We start from the raw sequence: 16,249 nt of genomic DNA, 5'->3' as shown, positions 1-16,249 counted from the left end.
AGCCATTTAAAAGTTAGTATACCATTGTTATAGAATCAAAATGTGCTATGTATTATTGTCAAAATTGTTCGTTAATGTTTCACTTATTTCAGCAGATTAACAAAAGCAGTATTTCAGAGTGTTGCTATGCAGAACTTAAAAGGACTATGCTTTACTTTATTTACAATTTTAAGATTAATTTTCAGTTTTAGATCTTGTGCAGAAAATGTTGCTTAAGTTCTTTGGATATTGCATTTACTGTTCTCTTGATTACATACATCTGTTGTCCATTCATCCACTTAAAGTGTTATCATGAAACCAAATGTCACTACAATCCTACAAATTGGTCTTAAATAGTATATATTCATGTGCCAAATACAAACTGTTTTCTTACATGCCGTCAAGGTTGTACAGCTTTGTAGACTGCTTCCGTATGTGCTCGTTGTGATGGAGGAGTAGCATAGTCAGTTTGCCAAGTACCCAAGTTTGATCCTCATTGTCAAGCCACAAAATCAAGTGAGACAGTAGGGCCATTGCCTCATTTATGACATCAGTAAATGTTCTACTAGACATCATTTTTGCTGGTCCTGTAATAATATCACTGAACTGGTATGTAAAAATATAAATGTACATGAACACAAAACTGATTTCCTTTTTCTGTATAACAATGTAGAAAACCAGCACATATAAAATAAGGTGAATCATTAGCCTAGAAAAACACAAGTGACACTGAACTTTACCCTTCGCAAACTTGTGAAACCTACTTAAGTGAACAGCAGGAAAGACAACATGGATCAAAGTGATTTTTAGCATTACTTTTGCAAGAGTGTATGATGCAATGTGAACGGATTTTTGTCAGTCTAGAAATCTCTATTGATCGTGACAATTTTATTTTGCATATCTAAATCGTTCATAAAATATTTTATTCTGAGATCCGTTTGGTCTTAATGTGTGGATACGATGTTTCATTTTTGTGTTCCAGGATGGGATTACTTTCAAGTAATTTTTTTTTATCCATTTGATGAGTCTCGATTTAGTTTTGACAAAAAGAAATCTCTAAATCTTTTTCCAAAACGATTAATATTTGTGACAGGCTGTGGTTAGTAAGGGATAAGGTTGTTGTTAATGTTAACAACAATTCTAATAATAATGATGCTCCTATATCATGAAATCCAATCGTGTAGTCAGGCCTTTTACATTAACAGACTGTTATTATGCACTACAACTGATAATGTCAGTGATTAGGAGGACTGCTCACAAAATAGTTTGGTGAAAGATTGTGTTAGGACATGGCATAATTATATTGGTGTCCTAAAGTAAGACAAAACTACTTACAAAAAACTTTAAAATGTATTTTATTACTTAATGTGACGTAAAATTTGTAATATGTAATACTAATAGGATTATAAACATTTAATGGTACGGGGTATAATATACACTTATGCTTGACTTTTATACACTAATCAGGAAACAATATCTGGGTTATTAGTAAATGCTGACTGCTAAAGAACAGTATTTCATGTGCATTACAAGTAGTGTACTAACTTATTGCAACTTTTTTCATGATATAAAGAAGTGAATATGGACTTTTATTCAGCTACATATGCATGCACCATTGTGAATGGTCTAGACTATTGCTTCATACTTTTAGAGAATTAAAGTGACAACCAGGTAATTCCTTAAAACCTTACCTTTTATTTTATCTTCAGAAACTGTAGCTAATGTATTGCATGAGAATGTGAAAAGGTGCAAAACAATCAATTCAAACTTTCAGATGATGTTGATCTTGATGGAAGCAAAAAATTATTTATGTAAGGTGTTAAACATTTTTCAGGATTCACAAGTATTAGGTCTAAGAATAGTAGCTGGCTGGCAAGAACATCACGTAAACAAGACATATTTGGATACAACAGATGAGACCCTTTCATTCTTACATATATTAGTTATTACTTTCTTAAAAGATTTGTAAATTTAAATTATGATAATAAATTATTGGAAGTAAGGTACATCATTCATTGTCATAGTGATCAGATTTTTACACATTTTTGTAAAATAGCTTTTAAAAATGTGTTCTATTTCAAAGCAGGCATATTGTTCTAAGCATTCTTAGCTCGGATGGTAAATCTTTAAAATAAATATATAATCTTTTCCTACACATTGTATGAAGTTGAAAGCAAAGCAATATAGATAAGAAGTGTGTGTGGCAATTCTACAAAAAGGGTGATCTAGAAATGGTGAATTTATATAATTTTTGTTTGCAAAGAAGAATGTTGTGAAAGTAGTTACTATCAAATAAACTTTATGTACATTTATACTCTGAAAAAAAAACTTTAAGCAGAAATGCCCTCTGGCTTAATGTTTGACAAAGTTTAAAAGATATGTAAAATTTGTGCTTATGAATTTAATTATGAATGCCTTATTGACAATACTAACCGTACTATGGGGAATCATGATGTATCTTTTTAAAACTTGCTGCATAAAATCATAATCTACACAATTATAATGACAACTAGCAATCCAAAAAAGTAACATAATGAATGAATCAATTCATGAATCATGGAGGTTACCAAAAGGTTTATTTCTAAGAAAGAAAAACAACTCTACAAAATAGTCTGTCTTATTTAAAAGGAAAGCTTTGGCAAGATCTGCTAATAGTTTTTTTAGCACATGTACGCTTCTCAAAGATGCTTATTTTATTTGATGTGTAAGAGATATATATATTTATATCTAATTGCTATCCATGTTTAACTTCATATACTTAGACAGGTGGAAAATCCTCTTCCATTGGATGCAACAAACAATAAGCTGGATGGATGTGATTATTCAGTTTTAAAGAGTTTTATCTTTTTTATCATTAACATGTTGAAATAGGATAATAGTTGAATAAACTTTTCGTTAAACTATTTTTAGGAGTTACCAGATACTGGCTAAATTCACAAAAATAAGGCAATACACACTTTCCTAAGCATCCTATAACTGTTGATGACTGGAAATAGGAAACAAACCCAGTTCTTTTAAAATGGTTTTTGGTATGTCTCCTTAAAGACGAAAATAAACGGTTTGCGTTTTTTTCAGATATCAGTAGATATAGGCGATATTTCAGGCTCCAAAACCCATCCGTTAATTATCCTTTACGGTTCGCACCTGCGTTCAACGACTGCCAGTAACAGTGTGTTATGTCACTTTAGTGCACCATTCACAAGGTTTCCAGCCATCAACACCAATCAGAGAGACAGAGAATAACCACAGTTCGAATTATTCGGACTCTGACAGTCTGCATTTCTCGCGGTTACGAAAACCTGCTACTTTAGCAGAGAAATGCAGATTTTCAACGTCCGAATAACCCGACCTGTCGCTCTGATTGGTGTTGACGACTGGAATGTTGTGAATGGTGCACCAACGTGACGTAGTACACTGTTGGCGGCGCTTGTTGGTCGCAGGTGGGAATCGCGTACTTTTCTAGCGTATAATTAATTAAAGGATCGGCTTATGAGGCTGAAATGTACAGGGTAAGCTTGATCTACTGACATCTGCAAAAACATTCAAACCATTCAGGTTGGTCTTTAAATGAAGCCTGGAACTAGCATTTAATAACTTATTATATTTTGAAAAATAGGGAACTGCATTCAATAGCAGCGACAGTTAATTTCTAGAAATCCATTTAGCCTGAATGGACTTATGTAAAAATAGTCATCAGACTTCACTCTAAAATCTTTGAATTCTTTCACATGCCTTCAGTTTTCCAGTCAGTAATGTAAATACTACTATGTACAGGGATTAATTTTCTTTTACTATTTTGATGCACCTACCATGTAGATCTAGGGAACACTGAAAGCAAAAACAGGTATAATGGAACTACTGCTTTTGGACTATTTATGCAAATACACGCATATAGACATATATAGAGAAAGCGTCCTAAATAAAATTTAAAAAACCCTTTATACTAAAATGTATAATAAACTTTTTCCTTTAACAATGTAAGGACCGATCACGGGCAAAATTTCTGGCAATTAACTATTTGGTGTGTTATCTATCGACGTGTTTTTAAATCTGTAGAATATAGAAAGGTATATTTTTCTGAACTTACTTATTTCTTGCTCCAAAAACCGACACAGTCCATAAATACTGATATTTGCTGACAAAACTTTAAGTGATTTCCTTGTGAAGTCTTTTTCTTTGAATTTCTGGATCATGCAAAGCATGCGCTGAGGGTGCAAGGTGCTGCTCCATTCTCTGTTAAGCTAAGAGAAAAAAAAACATAATATGTAGTTTAAAATAGTAATTCTTCTTATTCTTTCTTTATGTACCTTGTTAATATAAGCGTAGATTACAAGCCTTAGAATTAAGTACCTTAAATTTATTTGCCAATAAATTTTACTTCTTTAGTAAATAAGTATATAGGTAAAGTGCATGTGCAAATTGAACTGGATAATTACCTTAATTAGAGTTGAAATAAGAAGCAGTAGTTCAAATTCTTCCCTGGCCTCCTTGTTTGGCTGGTTCCAACCATTACCTTTTAAACCGTTACTGGCGCTTATTCTATCATTAAGTTTTGTACACTTTTCTTGCTCCCACTGTGACAGGTGCATGTGCAGGACTGTGATCCACTCATCTGTGTATTGACCTCCCAACTTCCTTTTACTTTCCTCCGATGCTTCCTTCAGTTCCTTAAAAAGGTCTCGATCCGTGATGGCAGTCAAGTGACGATCGCATTCTTCATCATTTTCTTCTTCATGACATGTCATGATATAAGTGACTAGCGCCAGAAGGTATGTGACAAGGGTGTAGACTGTGGCATCATCATGTGATGTAAGTACCTCTGACAAAAGGTGAAACAAGCAGATCTCGGTGTTTCTCAATTCGTCCGTAGAGAATATTATGGGGCTCTGACTTAAAAGCAGTAGTTGTATGGAATGCAAGGTGAAATCTCGAATTATGGGATGCTGAATCCTTGCCAGGCGTGCGAGTTGAACAATCTGCTGTCGACTGTAAATCTTGGGGATTGCTTCGTGAAGAATGAAAAACAAGACACGTGAATCTGTAATGTCTGATGATAATATCCACTGCTCCAGGCTATCAGTTTCGTTGGAAATTCCTCCTGAAATTATGCAATAACAGAGAAAGCAAGAAACAATATGGTTATCTAATGATGAGAGATCAAAAGTATATCAATAGTAAGAAGCAATAAAAGTTTACCCGCTTGCTCAGTAATCAACTGACAACAAATAAATTTTCTTTGTCGGTATTTACAAGATAACTACTTTTGGAGTTTGAGAACAAAAACAAACAATTTAGACAGTCATAAAGATGTTTGGGGGGGGGAGAGATAAAGGGAAAGAAATGATATAAGACAAAAGAGTCAGAAAAAATAAGTAGTTAAAAAGAGGGTGTAAAAGTAGGAGTCCTTAACAACTTACTGATAATCTCTTCTGAAGTTGGCGTGAAAAAAGACTCGCGCACATATAGCACTGGACACTCTGCACCCCGATATAGATCGGGTACAGGTTTAAATACTGCTCTGGCCACATCTACAGGCAGGAGCCTACTGCTCTGCAGGGCTGACCTTAAGTAGATAGAAGTTTTTACTATTTATACAAACATATACAAACACACACAAAGGATACATAGGAAAAAAGCCAGAGTCGTATTGATACAACTAAGTGCGCTGCTACTCATACCCTTACATGTCACGATAGAAAACGTAAGGAATTACTCATTACAAGGATATAAAGATCTTATCCGCCACAGATAGATACTCCATGGAGAAAATCTTTTTGGGGCGTGGTCAAAATAAGACTAACCTTCACATGTGAACTAGCAGAAACGAATCTTTCTATGCCGCTAGGAAATGAAGAAAATATTTGGTGCTATTACTTAAGAGTTTATGTTTTGCTGCTAGGTTTACTCACATCTTTGCTGCTTTCATGTGATAGAGGTGTCCGCCATGTCAGATATAAATCAAGTTGATTTCACCAACTGAATAAAACTGCAGCGAAGCTATACGATATCTCTGCTTGTTGTCCTGATCCACAATTGCTATATCTGTGCCTGTAGCTGTGTATCAGCGTCATTGCGTGTCGCACGAAGGAACATCTAGCCTGATGAGTAGATTTTTATTTTGGCTGCCGAGATACCTGATATTATGGGTCACAGAAGCTACATTTTCGAGAAACTGCTGCTGAAATCAATGACGTTAATGCAGCAGTTATTGTTCGTTGTTACTATCTATTATTACTATATTGATAAGGTTTTGCCTTTTGCATGCTTATTTATGTACATAGCGATTAAAACTCTCTCATTCACGCACGTTAAAGTCGTTTTCATTTTTTTCGCATTACGTATTTTGTAACTGTAATTATTGACAGTTCTTGAAATTTGACAAGTGAAAGATTTGAAATCAAGCAGATGCTGGTGCTCTAGTAAAATACATTTGAAAACTGCTGCGGAAAACCAACACTGGATTCTCCCATAACCTTTTCAGATAAGCCTTTTATTTCCTGTTAACTACTTCTCAACATGTTTAGAGGACGTAATGCGAAAAATATTACAACCATTATTCTTTCATTTATATCAATAAAAGGCTTATGTACATACAACACTTTTCAAAGGTAAGTGACCCGTAGACAAAATTCACCAGATATCAAATGCAACCGCAAGACTAAAAGAAGACTGACGGACAACAAGAGGGCATACGCATTTTATAAGTAACCACTGAAAAGAGAAAAATCATGGCTTACGTCAATGCTGAGAGCAACACAGGGTCAAATATTAACGGCAATATCTCAAAAATTTACACAGTGTTTGGAGGCTTCTCTTTTCCTGAATGGCAGCTGTATGGTTGAAGTCTACACCACAATCTCATTATTAGAAGCTGCAATGACGAGTCCTGAAAGGAATTAGCAAAGCTCAACCATCAGGTTTTTCACCAAGCACAGGCTATACAGTAATATTATTGTCCTTATCCTACCTGTGGCAATATGGCGTGTAAAAGCGTATCTGTTTAAGCAATGCTGCTGCGTTAAAAGTTTTTCTTCTTTTCTTCTTATGTGCAGTATTAAGTATACCTCGCTGTTCACCCTTACCTCATGACTAGAATTCTTATCAGCAGTTCAAGGCAAAGCAGGACAGGCTTAAGCCGAAATGTATACACGCCGGGAAATAACTCTCAATGACTCATTTTCTACACAGTCTCCTTCCTAAGGCCCATACTCTTAAAAATTGTGTTTTCTATGCGTGTCACGTGCCACAAATAATGCCGTGACAATAGAAATTCGGCCTAATACCTCTTAAAAAGGCAGCTTGGAACGGAGTAGGAATTTTCAGAAGGGGCAGTTAAGGTCATCGCGAAAAACAACTGAGGGAAAAGCGAACAAACTTTGGTTATCGATAATTGTTTACTGGCTTACTATTTTTTTTTTTACTTTATAATTCACTACACATCCGCCAAGGGAAATAGCTGGCTTTTAGTAAGTCTTGTACTTTATGCATAAAGAGTATTTGTATACATACATGTGACTAGGAAATACTTTCTTTATTTTCTTCTCATCAGCCAATTTTAACCCATCTTCACACACTTTTTTAAGTTTATTGTGCGTTTGTTGTTCTGTATCGATGTATAATGTGCGTGCATGCCTGCTCACTTGATAAACAACCAACAACAATCCGTAAGTAATCTACGCTCGGCATAAGGAAAATCATGTAAAGCTATCCCCTCATCTACTTGTGTCCTGTCTAATCGGTAATTGAGGCTCCTAGTTTTGTTGTGTTTTTTTCTTCTAAAATTACGTTATTATTATTTACTTAAAATATGTTTATATTGCTATATAAAAGGTTCTTTAAATTTATGGAAATCTACGATTGCCGTGGCGAGCTGGAAAAAGTGACTTCTCGAGAGCCATATGTTCGCCAGCCGTGGCCTAGAACGACGTCTATTGTCACCTGAAAGACAGCTCCTTTTCAGTTATTTAGCAGTACTGCGGTATTTGAGCTCTTATACAACACACTTAAGATACTTATACGAGACCATCTCTGATATTAAATCACATGTCATAGTCCTTCGTTCCAGACTATACTTAAAAGTCTAGAAAGGTATGATGCAGTTACCACTCCTGCTGAAGATGCTTCTCTATCAGGATGTGACAATTGAAGATCTGCAAAACTGTGATTCTACCTGGTCTGAAACCAGCCTGTTCTTCTGTTAGAAGTTTTTCAATGGTGAAGCTGATGCCATTCTGTATTACTTTCATCAAGATTTTATTGAATGTTTGCTGTTTTTGTTTTTGAAGTCATATGGGTAGTTACATTTGAATGACAATTTTTTGCGTTTCCGATCTGGTTCTTTTGAAAGATGTTAACTTTTATCTTTATCTTTGAATATTGCTCTTCGATTTTGTGTTGAATAGAGTTGGTTAGGGTCTTTAGTATTTATTATCTTTTATGTTTGCTGCTTATCTCTACATTGCAGTCCTCCAAGTTTTGCGCAGCAATATTTACCTCCGACATTGGCGATTTAGGTTTAGAGCTTCTCTAAATCAAATAGAAATAATGGTTTGTCTTCATCCTCTTGCTCATTACGACAAAGCCATGGGTGCTATCTATGTCCTCCTGGCCTTGCTGATGCTGGATTTAAAGTGTCTAGACAGAAGGGTGAAGTCGAGTTGGTTACGTAAGCAAATTTACTCCACACACTTGTGCTGCTGATTCTTGCCTCCTCACACACTCTTGACCAACAGAAGCTGACAAAAGCAACTAAACTAGTTTTGGATATTGTATATAGTGAGATTGTTTCTATATATGAGATTTTAAAAACATAGAAATGGCATGTGTTATAAGCAGAATAGTGTGAAAAATATGTTATTAGGTTAATTGCTTACAAGTAAACTTACAAGTAAAGGGAGTTAATTTGAGTGCGTTCTACACAATTTCTTACCAGATGACCAAAACCATTTACATGAAGCAGCCATATAATTCTCATTATTATCCATTTCACTAAAATATAATTTTAAATATAAAGAGCGTATTGCTCTTCTTTTATTGTTGGTAGTAAGTCAACTTGAAAAACATTTTAAAAGTTTATGTATAGTTTGCATTTTTGACAGGATTTATTTAGTGGTATTTAAACAATTAATATAATAAAATATTAATTTTTTATAGAGTTAATAAAAAGTCTGAAATGCATATACTGATTATTTTAAACAATTTCCTCTCTTTGTGATTTTAACTGCTTCTTAGTAGTTCAAAATGTCAAAAATATACAGGTTACCAGGTGAAGGATGTGTTAAGGGTTTTCGTTTTACAAATCATTAATAAAGTAATGTATCGTAATTAAGTAAAACAGATTAGTGTACATTGTTTATGCATTTCTGCATGACTCATCAGCAAATGTCATTATCAGCTTAATGTATAACATGAAGACTTCTGCCATTGCTTTAAACCTGCAACATTTTGTCACGACCTCGACCACATCATCTGCAGAAAGGGTAACAACTCAACAATAATTTCAGTAAATATGAAACCGATAAGACAGAAAGTGTTTGATACTATGTTTTAATTAAGTCAGAGTATCATGAATCTCTCTGGAGACAGGTCCTTTTGTCTTTATTGTCACAATTTAAAAAAGATTTCATCATAAGCCACGATCTGGGTAACAAAAACACAACAGTGTTTCGATTAGCTCAATCGTGTCTTTGATCGATGTAAATATGGCTGTTATTAATATCAGAGAAAACCTTCAAACTTAGATGTTACCTAAATTACAATGTTTCAAATATTCCAACCAACAAGACCTTTACTTTGTCACTACACATTTCTTTAAAATCACTTTTAATTACTTCATAAATAACAAGAACGAGGCTTTTTCATGCTACTTGTAAGCTTTCTTTCTTGAAATCGAAATAAGAAAACTTTGTTAGCAGTGATGAAGTTTTCTCTTCCTTGGAGTTCGGTTTAAACCTTTTCTTTTGTTGTAGAAATCATTGGGGTTTTTTTAATTTTTGCTCAATAGACGATCTCAAAGGAAAAGAAATTAAAGAAACTGCTGATGTACATAAGACGTCATCTTGAATGGAACAAAAATAAAACCTCTTTAGTCATAAAACTAGTAGCCATGTTGAGTTTCTTGTGCTCATCGAAAAAACTCTTACTTGAGAAAACAGTGTTAAATTTACCACAATAAAGTAACAGGTGTGTGTTGTCCGTGTGGTCGTTAAATTATCAAGACATTGCTGCCGCAAAACAAAAACGACCAGCACGAAGCCTAGAATAGCGGTCTGTTTCCACTCACTACTAGAAACATTGAAATCCATAAATAGTCAAAGATACTTTATCATTAGAAGATGCCACTATTTTTAAACCTGTACGTTAAGGTCATCAAGATAAATGCAATGTATCAAAACTGTTATAGTAAATGGACAAAGATGAAAAATGTCACAAATAGGTCTTTTAACCCTTTGCTACAGTGTGTTTAATCCAAATGTCTCCAAAAGAGTTCTGTGTCCAAGATATAAAGACAGACATCTTGACGAAATCAAACGATGATGTAGTCCGATTGTACTTCATTGATATCAAAGCATCACTGCTGATTCGACGAAGACAGCGGTCCATGTCACGTGACAACTTCAAAATGCTCAGCTTCTTTTTCTGCATCCTCATTCGTTTTACAAGTTTTTTCCCTGCCGAAAGAAAAATCAGAATCGATCATGACTATACTGTTACACACAAAACTACTAAGTTAAAACGATTTTAATTTGATAATGCGAAAAATATAGATCAGGTTAGCTCTCATAGAAAAACCTGTTATGTATTTTTCTTACGGGAAATTGATCAAAACAAATACAAAATAGATGTATTTGTGTCTTTACAAAATAGAACAATTGTCTCAGTCTGTCACCATTCTGTTGAAAGTCTTTTCTGAGGGGTTTTGAGATGCTCTTCTAAACATAAAATACAGCTTACAAGTGACTCATAGGATATCAAAAGATTTTTTTGAATGCCCCAAAGTAAATGAAGATAACCGAACAGCAGGTTTACTCATATAATCATTACTATTTTAGTGTCAAGTCATAATTATGAAGCGAGAATGACAAGCCGGGAAGCAAAGAGATACAAGAGGTAGAACAAAGATTTCGAAGGCTGTCTTGAGAAAAGCTTTTGGGCCCTGAATTTTTCTGAAAGGAAACACACCTTCGTTTCCTGATGATGAAAAGGATGCCCACTACTGATACGACAGACAGGACACAAATGACTGGCAAGACCACTGCAACCACAGGCACTGACGGGCCTAGGATACAGAAATTAAAGCAGGTCTTAAATAACTCACTCTGCCTAGCAGCATGCTGATAGTAATGGTGCCATACACATTCTTTTTTGTTATTTAATGTTTTATTAAAAAAACATTCTAAAGCAACTTAAAATGATGTCAAATAATTTTTTCTGATAAAATAAATCATATGGTATTAAAGGGTTTTGTTACTCATCAACCTTTGTGTTCATAGTAAAAAGAAAATGTGCAGAATATAGTGAGTGACATATACAAAAGCAAAAAAAAAATTTCAGAATCTCAAAAACATATTAAAATTAGTCACAGACGAAACAATACCTCAATTACATTAGCTTCGCATGACTAAACATTTAAACACAATCTCTCGCACGTCTGTACAGTTTTCTTACCTTCTGTTTCTGATTCTTCAGATACCATGCACCCTTTGACTTGCAACTGTGGCAAAGACGAGTCCGGGTGACAGATATATTCACCAGCTGGATAGCCGGTAACATCCAGCTTCACATGGAATATGTCTTGGCTGTCACCAGGCACGTGACGACACGCCGCGGATGAGCTTTCACACTCTGACTTAGTGAAATGGGCTACAACAGCTGAAAGCAAATAAATCACACAAAATCAAAATTATTTGAGTACATTTATATTTATTATTAGTGCAGAAGAAAATTTAGCAACTGAAAATATGCAAGCTGAAGATGGTCGACAAATGAATCCAACTGTTGCATAATCTGCTACTAAAGCTTTAGAATCTTACTTGTGTTCTGTGTGATACTAAAGCTGTCCACGTTGAAAGAAAATCTGCAGTTCAAATTCACTAGAGGACCACCCATAGTTGTGTCCGCCTCACAAGCTGCTGTTTGCTCTTGACCTGAAACAAGTCTAATTACTCTGAGACCCCATAATGCACAGTGGAGGAAATTTATATAATGCACAAACACATATGCACATGCATGAAGGCAGAGATATTGATAGACACATATGTGAAAACTTAAATATATTTCATCGGTGCCAGCTTGTCAGTTTGTCTGATTTACATGCCGACTGTATTGCATTTCTAAATTCCCTCTCTTAATGCATCAGTTTTATTTTTATTAAGCAGCATTTAATGCCTCTATTTATACCTTGAATTTTAGAAAAACGACAGGATGAAATAACTGCAGGCCTGTAGCCGTTAGTGTTACACCTGTAGCTTCCAGTTTTGTTGACAAATCTTGTGGGGACATCAATGACAGCTTTGTCTGACACAGGCTGCTGACACTCAAAGCCCTCCTGTCTGATACAGTGGAGCTGCTCGCTGATCCATACACAGTCCACCACCTTCTCTGTGTATTTTACAACAATTCATTAGTAAGGTATTAATTTTTATAAAGATGCATGATACGTTTTTAACCTTCGTAATGTTAGCATTATAAAAAGGAAAATAATAACTTTTGCGAAACTTTAAGTAGAAATATGAAACAAACAAAAAGATTTGTTTTGTTTTGAGTATTAAAGACCATATCATCAGTAATATGACTAAAATTTCATAATAAACAAGCAGTCATTTATGAACTTTAAGTTAAATAAAAACAGCCTTTGGTTTTTTGTGTTTATATTTAAAAATACCTCTTTTAACTTTTACTTCGTAACAATTCCCAAACAGTTAGCGGGGAAAACCGAGGAAGTAAAATCTACTCAGATGCGAAAGTAAACGGGGAGAAGGGATCATCGACCAAGCTATTAAAAATTCAGTTAGCTACCTTCTCCTCCAGTGTCGGGATAAAAATATACAGAAAAGTCTTTTCTAGTGGAGTTGATATTTTCTGGGAATTTGCATTTTAAGTGGTTCCCATCTGTTGCCGTGCACTCAGTGTCTTTGTCCCCTGTGAGAAGTATAATAAAACATTGAAAAATAACAATTGTTGATGAGGGTGTCATCTATATGATCATCGTGTCTAAGATTATCACAACTTATACTAAAGATAAATGCACATTGCTCACCAACCTTGAGCCAGTAAAGGAAGCAGTAACATCAAGCAGAGGACTTCAAACATCATGAACAGTTCGGCCGTGACTCAGGTTACCTCCCGCGGTAAGAAAATTCTGAAATCCAAAGTAGCATGAAATTAAATTATTTAATAAACAGCTAGTAATGACAGTTGTTCTATTCAAGTGTATATGTCGCCTATCTGTACAACTACGTCTAACTAAGTGAAAACGTTGGTTAAATTAGATAACAGTAGAAGATCAAGCTGTAACTCCAAGTAAAGGCACAGTAATGCATGCTAATGATCAAATCTTATGTTTTTTTAGTATAAGGCATCCAGAGCAACACAGAAAATCACGATGGCAACTAGAAAAGGCTGTTTCACTTCTTAAAACTAAGTCCGACGCAACCTTGTTAGTCCCCTGGCGCAATGCTTCTCTGAGGTTTGCGGCACTACAACTAATACTTTCCCCCGCCTAGGCTGCGTTCGTGTCAAAAGACTACACATTTGGGCCTGAGCCACTTCTTTATTCAAAAATATATGACTACGTGCCACTTGCCACGTGTCGCTTGCTGCAGGTGTGGCCGGGGTGCGAGGGGGACGTAGTGGTGCCCGGTGGTTAGCGTCAGCAGTTATTTTTTTCCGTGGGGGGGGGGGGGAGGGCCGGCGCGTTGCTCATCCTTCAGCAGAGACCTTTTAGTGGGTAACAGACCGGCTTTATGGTGCGGCATAATTAGGGGAGCTGGCAGATTGGGTGGGTGTACACCTGACAGGATCAACAATTGCTTGTCTTGCCGAGAAATAAGGATGCAGAATCTAGAAGTGTGGAAACGGTGGAAGTTTTGTATTTCCTTTTTTTCGTACGTTAGACCGTGAGTATATATTATAGGGATTCGGAATTAGACGAGGGAAGAGCTTTGGTAGGGAGAGAAATGTACTTAGGATTATGCTTGGTGCATAAGACAGATCCTAGCAGATCCTTTTTTTGTTGACCTTTAAGCCAGTCTTCTCTTCTTCCTCTGCTAGCTTACTCAGTTTGGTTTGTGCGTGTTGTTGCCAATGAGATAGAAGACTAAGGTCATCTTCAAAGTCCGGGTTCTGTAGCTGTTTGGTGAAAGTCCACTGGGGACCGGTGTTGTTGTCTTTGGTTGTCTTGCGCATCATCCAGTCTATGAACATCAGGAAAATTATTGGTAATAATATGCAACCCTGTCGTACACCGGTCTTCATTACAAAAGGTTTAGTGAGTCGAGCAGCTGGGTATCTAGGGTATCTCCTGTCGCCTTTTTTTACCGGCTGGTGGTGGTTTTTGTACCTATTTTTGTCCTGGTCAGTATACTCCAAAAGTCACCATATCGACATAGACAAATAAAGAGATCTAATGGGTCAAAAGAAATTTAAACATACTAGATCGTTTTGGTCGTTCATCTCTCATATTTAGGCAGTGAAATCTGTGAACGTGCACAGTACCCGTTCACAACAGCTTATTCAATTGTTCTGCAGCAAAGAAGAAAGAAACAATTAAAAATAGAATATTTGGAGAGTCACATATCTTGGCTCCTTATGTGACAACCTGTCTTGTTTCGATAGGGTTTTACTTAATGCCAGCTGTCTAGACATTCTGACTAGAGGTGATCTGTGATCAACCGCTCCATGTTAGCTGTTAAGACAATCGCACTCCCTAATTCTGGGCTTATCACAATCCCGTTTTCGAGAAACTGTCAACCCTCTACAACAAGGTGAAGGACAAAGGCTTTGTTATTAAGTTGGCTTGCTGACAGATTCGTGCAGATAAAATGTGTCGACAGCAGACGTGTCGATCTCAGGACGGTGTACCCTACACACTGGCCGACGCTTTCGGAAATTCCCGTAGTCATAGAACTTTCCCCTAAAAACAACAAACTTTTCTTTGCATTTGCTTTGATTTAAAGAAGCTACAAGAACCAAACATTTCAGACGTTTTCAAGGTTAAAATTGAAGGAAAATTCTCCTTGCTAAGCCTGGTGAACTGTGATGCAGACACCCTCGCTGGGAACATCAAAGACCTGCTACTGTCTCTTTTTTCTCCCTCTCTCTTTCACTTCTCTCACACTTACGAATGCGCGTTTCAGTCGCATGCTACCGTGTGGCACAAAAGACGAACAAAAGTCAACACAAGTTAGCTGACATGTCAAAACAGGTCTGTTCAGTGTCCTGACTTGCATTACACCACTTGCTGGAGTTTTTAATTATGTCAGTCCTTTCTTCCCAATGGAGTACCTGTGTACCAAGGCTTAGCGACACTGTATTTTTCACGTCTGCTGACTAGAAACGACCTTAGGTAACATTCACCTTACAAATTCTTACTCGTCACTTGGAGGAAGAGACTCACCACCTGATTCTAAATTTGTCTGCTAGAAAAGCAGTTAGTGTTATTGCTCGTATTCTCTGAGGGTTAACACACTGCGTGCGTGTGAGTGCAAGACTGTACTTGTCAAGCACCTTACTCTTAAGGGTCGACACAATAGACAACCCCCTCAATACTGCTTTCCTTGTTTCTTATATTATTGCATATTCCCACACATAAAAACACCTCTTGATGTGTGTTAACAATTTTTTATAAATAGAAATAGTTTTGAAGTTTAGGATAATCAAGCCCTTCAAATAAAAGTGAATTAACTAAATCATTTCTAATTTTCTTTACATTTTTTGTCATATATTCTGATCTGTGTAATTTTTAAGTTATTTTTTGGTTAGTATTGTTCACCATGTATTTCTAAATACTGCATGGCTTGCTAATACTTCTATTTCTGTCTCTGCCCTCCACATAAACAACCTTCACAGCCAGGTCACGTTACACCACACAGTTTGTGAGTCTACGTCTTTGGGAAAACCCTTTAGTTGTCGCTAAGCAACGCACTTCAGGCAATCAGCTCGGGTTGTACAGTGGCAGATTACTTGACAAGACGAAGCCGACAGGCCATGTTACTACTCTTTTGTACAAATACAGAAGTAAGACCTACAACATTGGAAACACTACAGTCGA

The 16,249-nt window shown here is 36.0% G+C and overlaps 2 protein-coding genes across 9 annotated transcripts in view; both read right to left on the bottom strand.

Moving 5' to 3' along the window:
* Nucleotides 1–7,113, bottom strand: part of LOC112567904 — a 30,787-nt gene extending 23,674 nt beyond the window's left edge. The window contains exons 1-7 of one of the 7 annotated variants that reach the window (XM_025244779.1): nucleotides 7,062–7,113; nucleotides 6,717–6,865; nucleotides 5,889–6,154; nucleotides 5,397–5,542; nucleotides 4,416–5,077; nucleotides 4,067–4,220; nucleotides 374–566 (exon numbers count right to left, since the gene is read on the bottom strand). In XM_025244779.1, the coding sequence (XP_025100564.1) occupies nucleotides 374–566; nucleotides 4,067–4,220; nucleotides 4,416–5,077; nucleotides 5,397–5,542; nucleotides 5,889–5,905 (1,172 nt within the window). In that variant the 5' untranslated portion in view covers nucleotides 5,906–6,154; nucleotides 6,717–6,865; nucleotides 7,062–7,113. The other 6 variants (XM_025244783.1, XM_025244784.1, XM_025244780.1 and 3 more) reach the window with 6 other exon arrangements.
* Nucleotides 7,114–9,508: 2,395 nt separating this feature from the next.
* LOC112567922 lies at nucleotides 9,509–13,710 on the bottom strand. Of its 2 annotated transcripts, XM_025244811.1 has the most exons (8): nucleotides 13,634–13,710; nucleotides 13,242–13,339; nucleotides 12,997–13,119; nucleotides 12,379–12,579; nucleotides 12,012–12,125; nucleotides 11,647–11,850; nucleotides 11,161–11,257; nucleotides 9,509–10,649 (listed from the first exon to the last, which is right to left on the bottom strand). In XM_025244811.1, the coding sequence occupies exons 2-8, from the start codon at nucleotides 13,291–13,293 to the stop codon at nucleotides 10,583–10,585; spliced, it is 858 nt and encodes a 285-aa protein (XP_025100596.1). In that variant the 5' UTR covers nucleotides 13,294–13,339; nucleotides 13,634–13,710; the 3' UTR covers nucleotides 9,509–10,582. The 2 variants fall into 2 exon arrangements, with proteins under 2 accessions (XP_025100596.1, XP_025100595.1); XM_025244810.1 differs by having other exon boundaries at nucleotides 13,242–13,710.
* Between the last annotated feature and the right edge of the window lie 2,539 nt (nucleotides 13,711–16,249).

Source organism: Pomacea canaliculata, linkage group LG7 (assembly GCF_003073045.1).
Source record: "Pomacea canaliculata isolate SZHN2017 linkage group LG7, ASM307304v1, whole genome shotgun sequence".
NCBI classification, from domain to species: Eukaryota; Metazoa; Mollusca; class Gastropoda; order Architaenioglossa; family Ampullariidae; genus Pomacea; species Pomacea canaliculata.
This window is presented reverse-complemented; position numbering and strand designations above follow the sequence as displayed.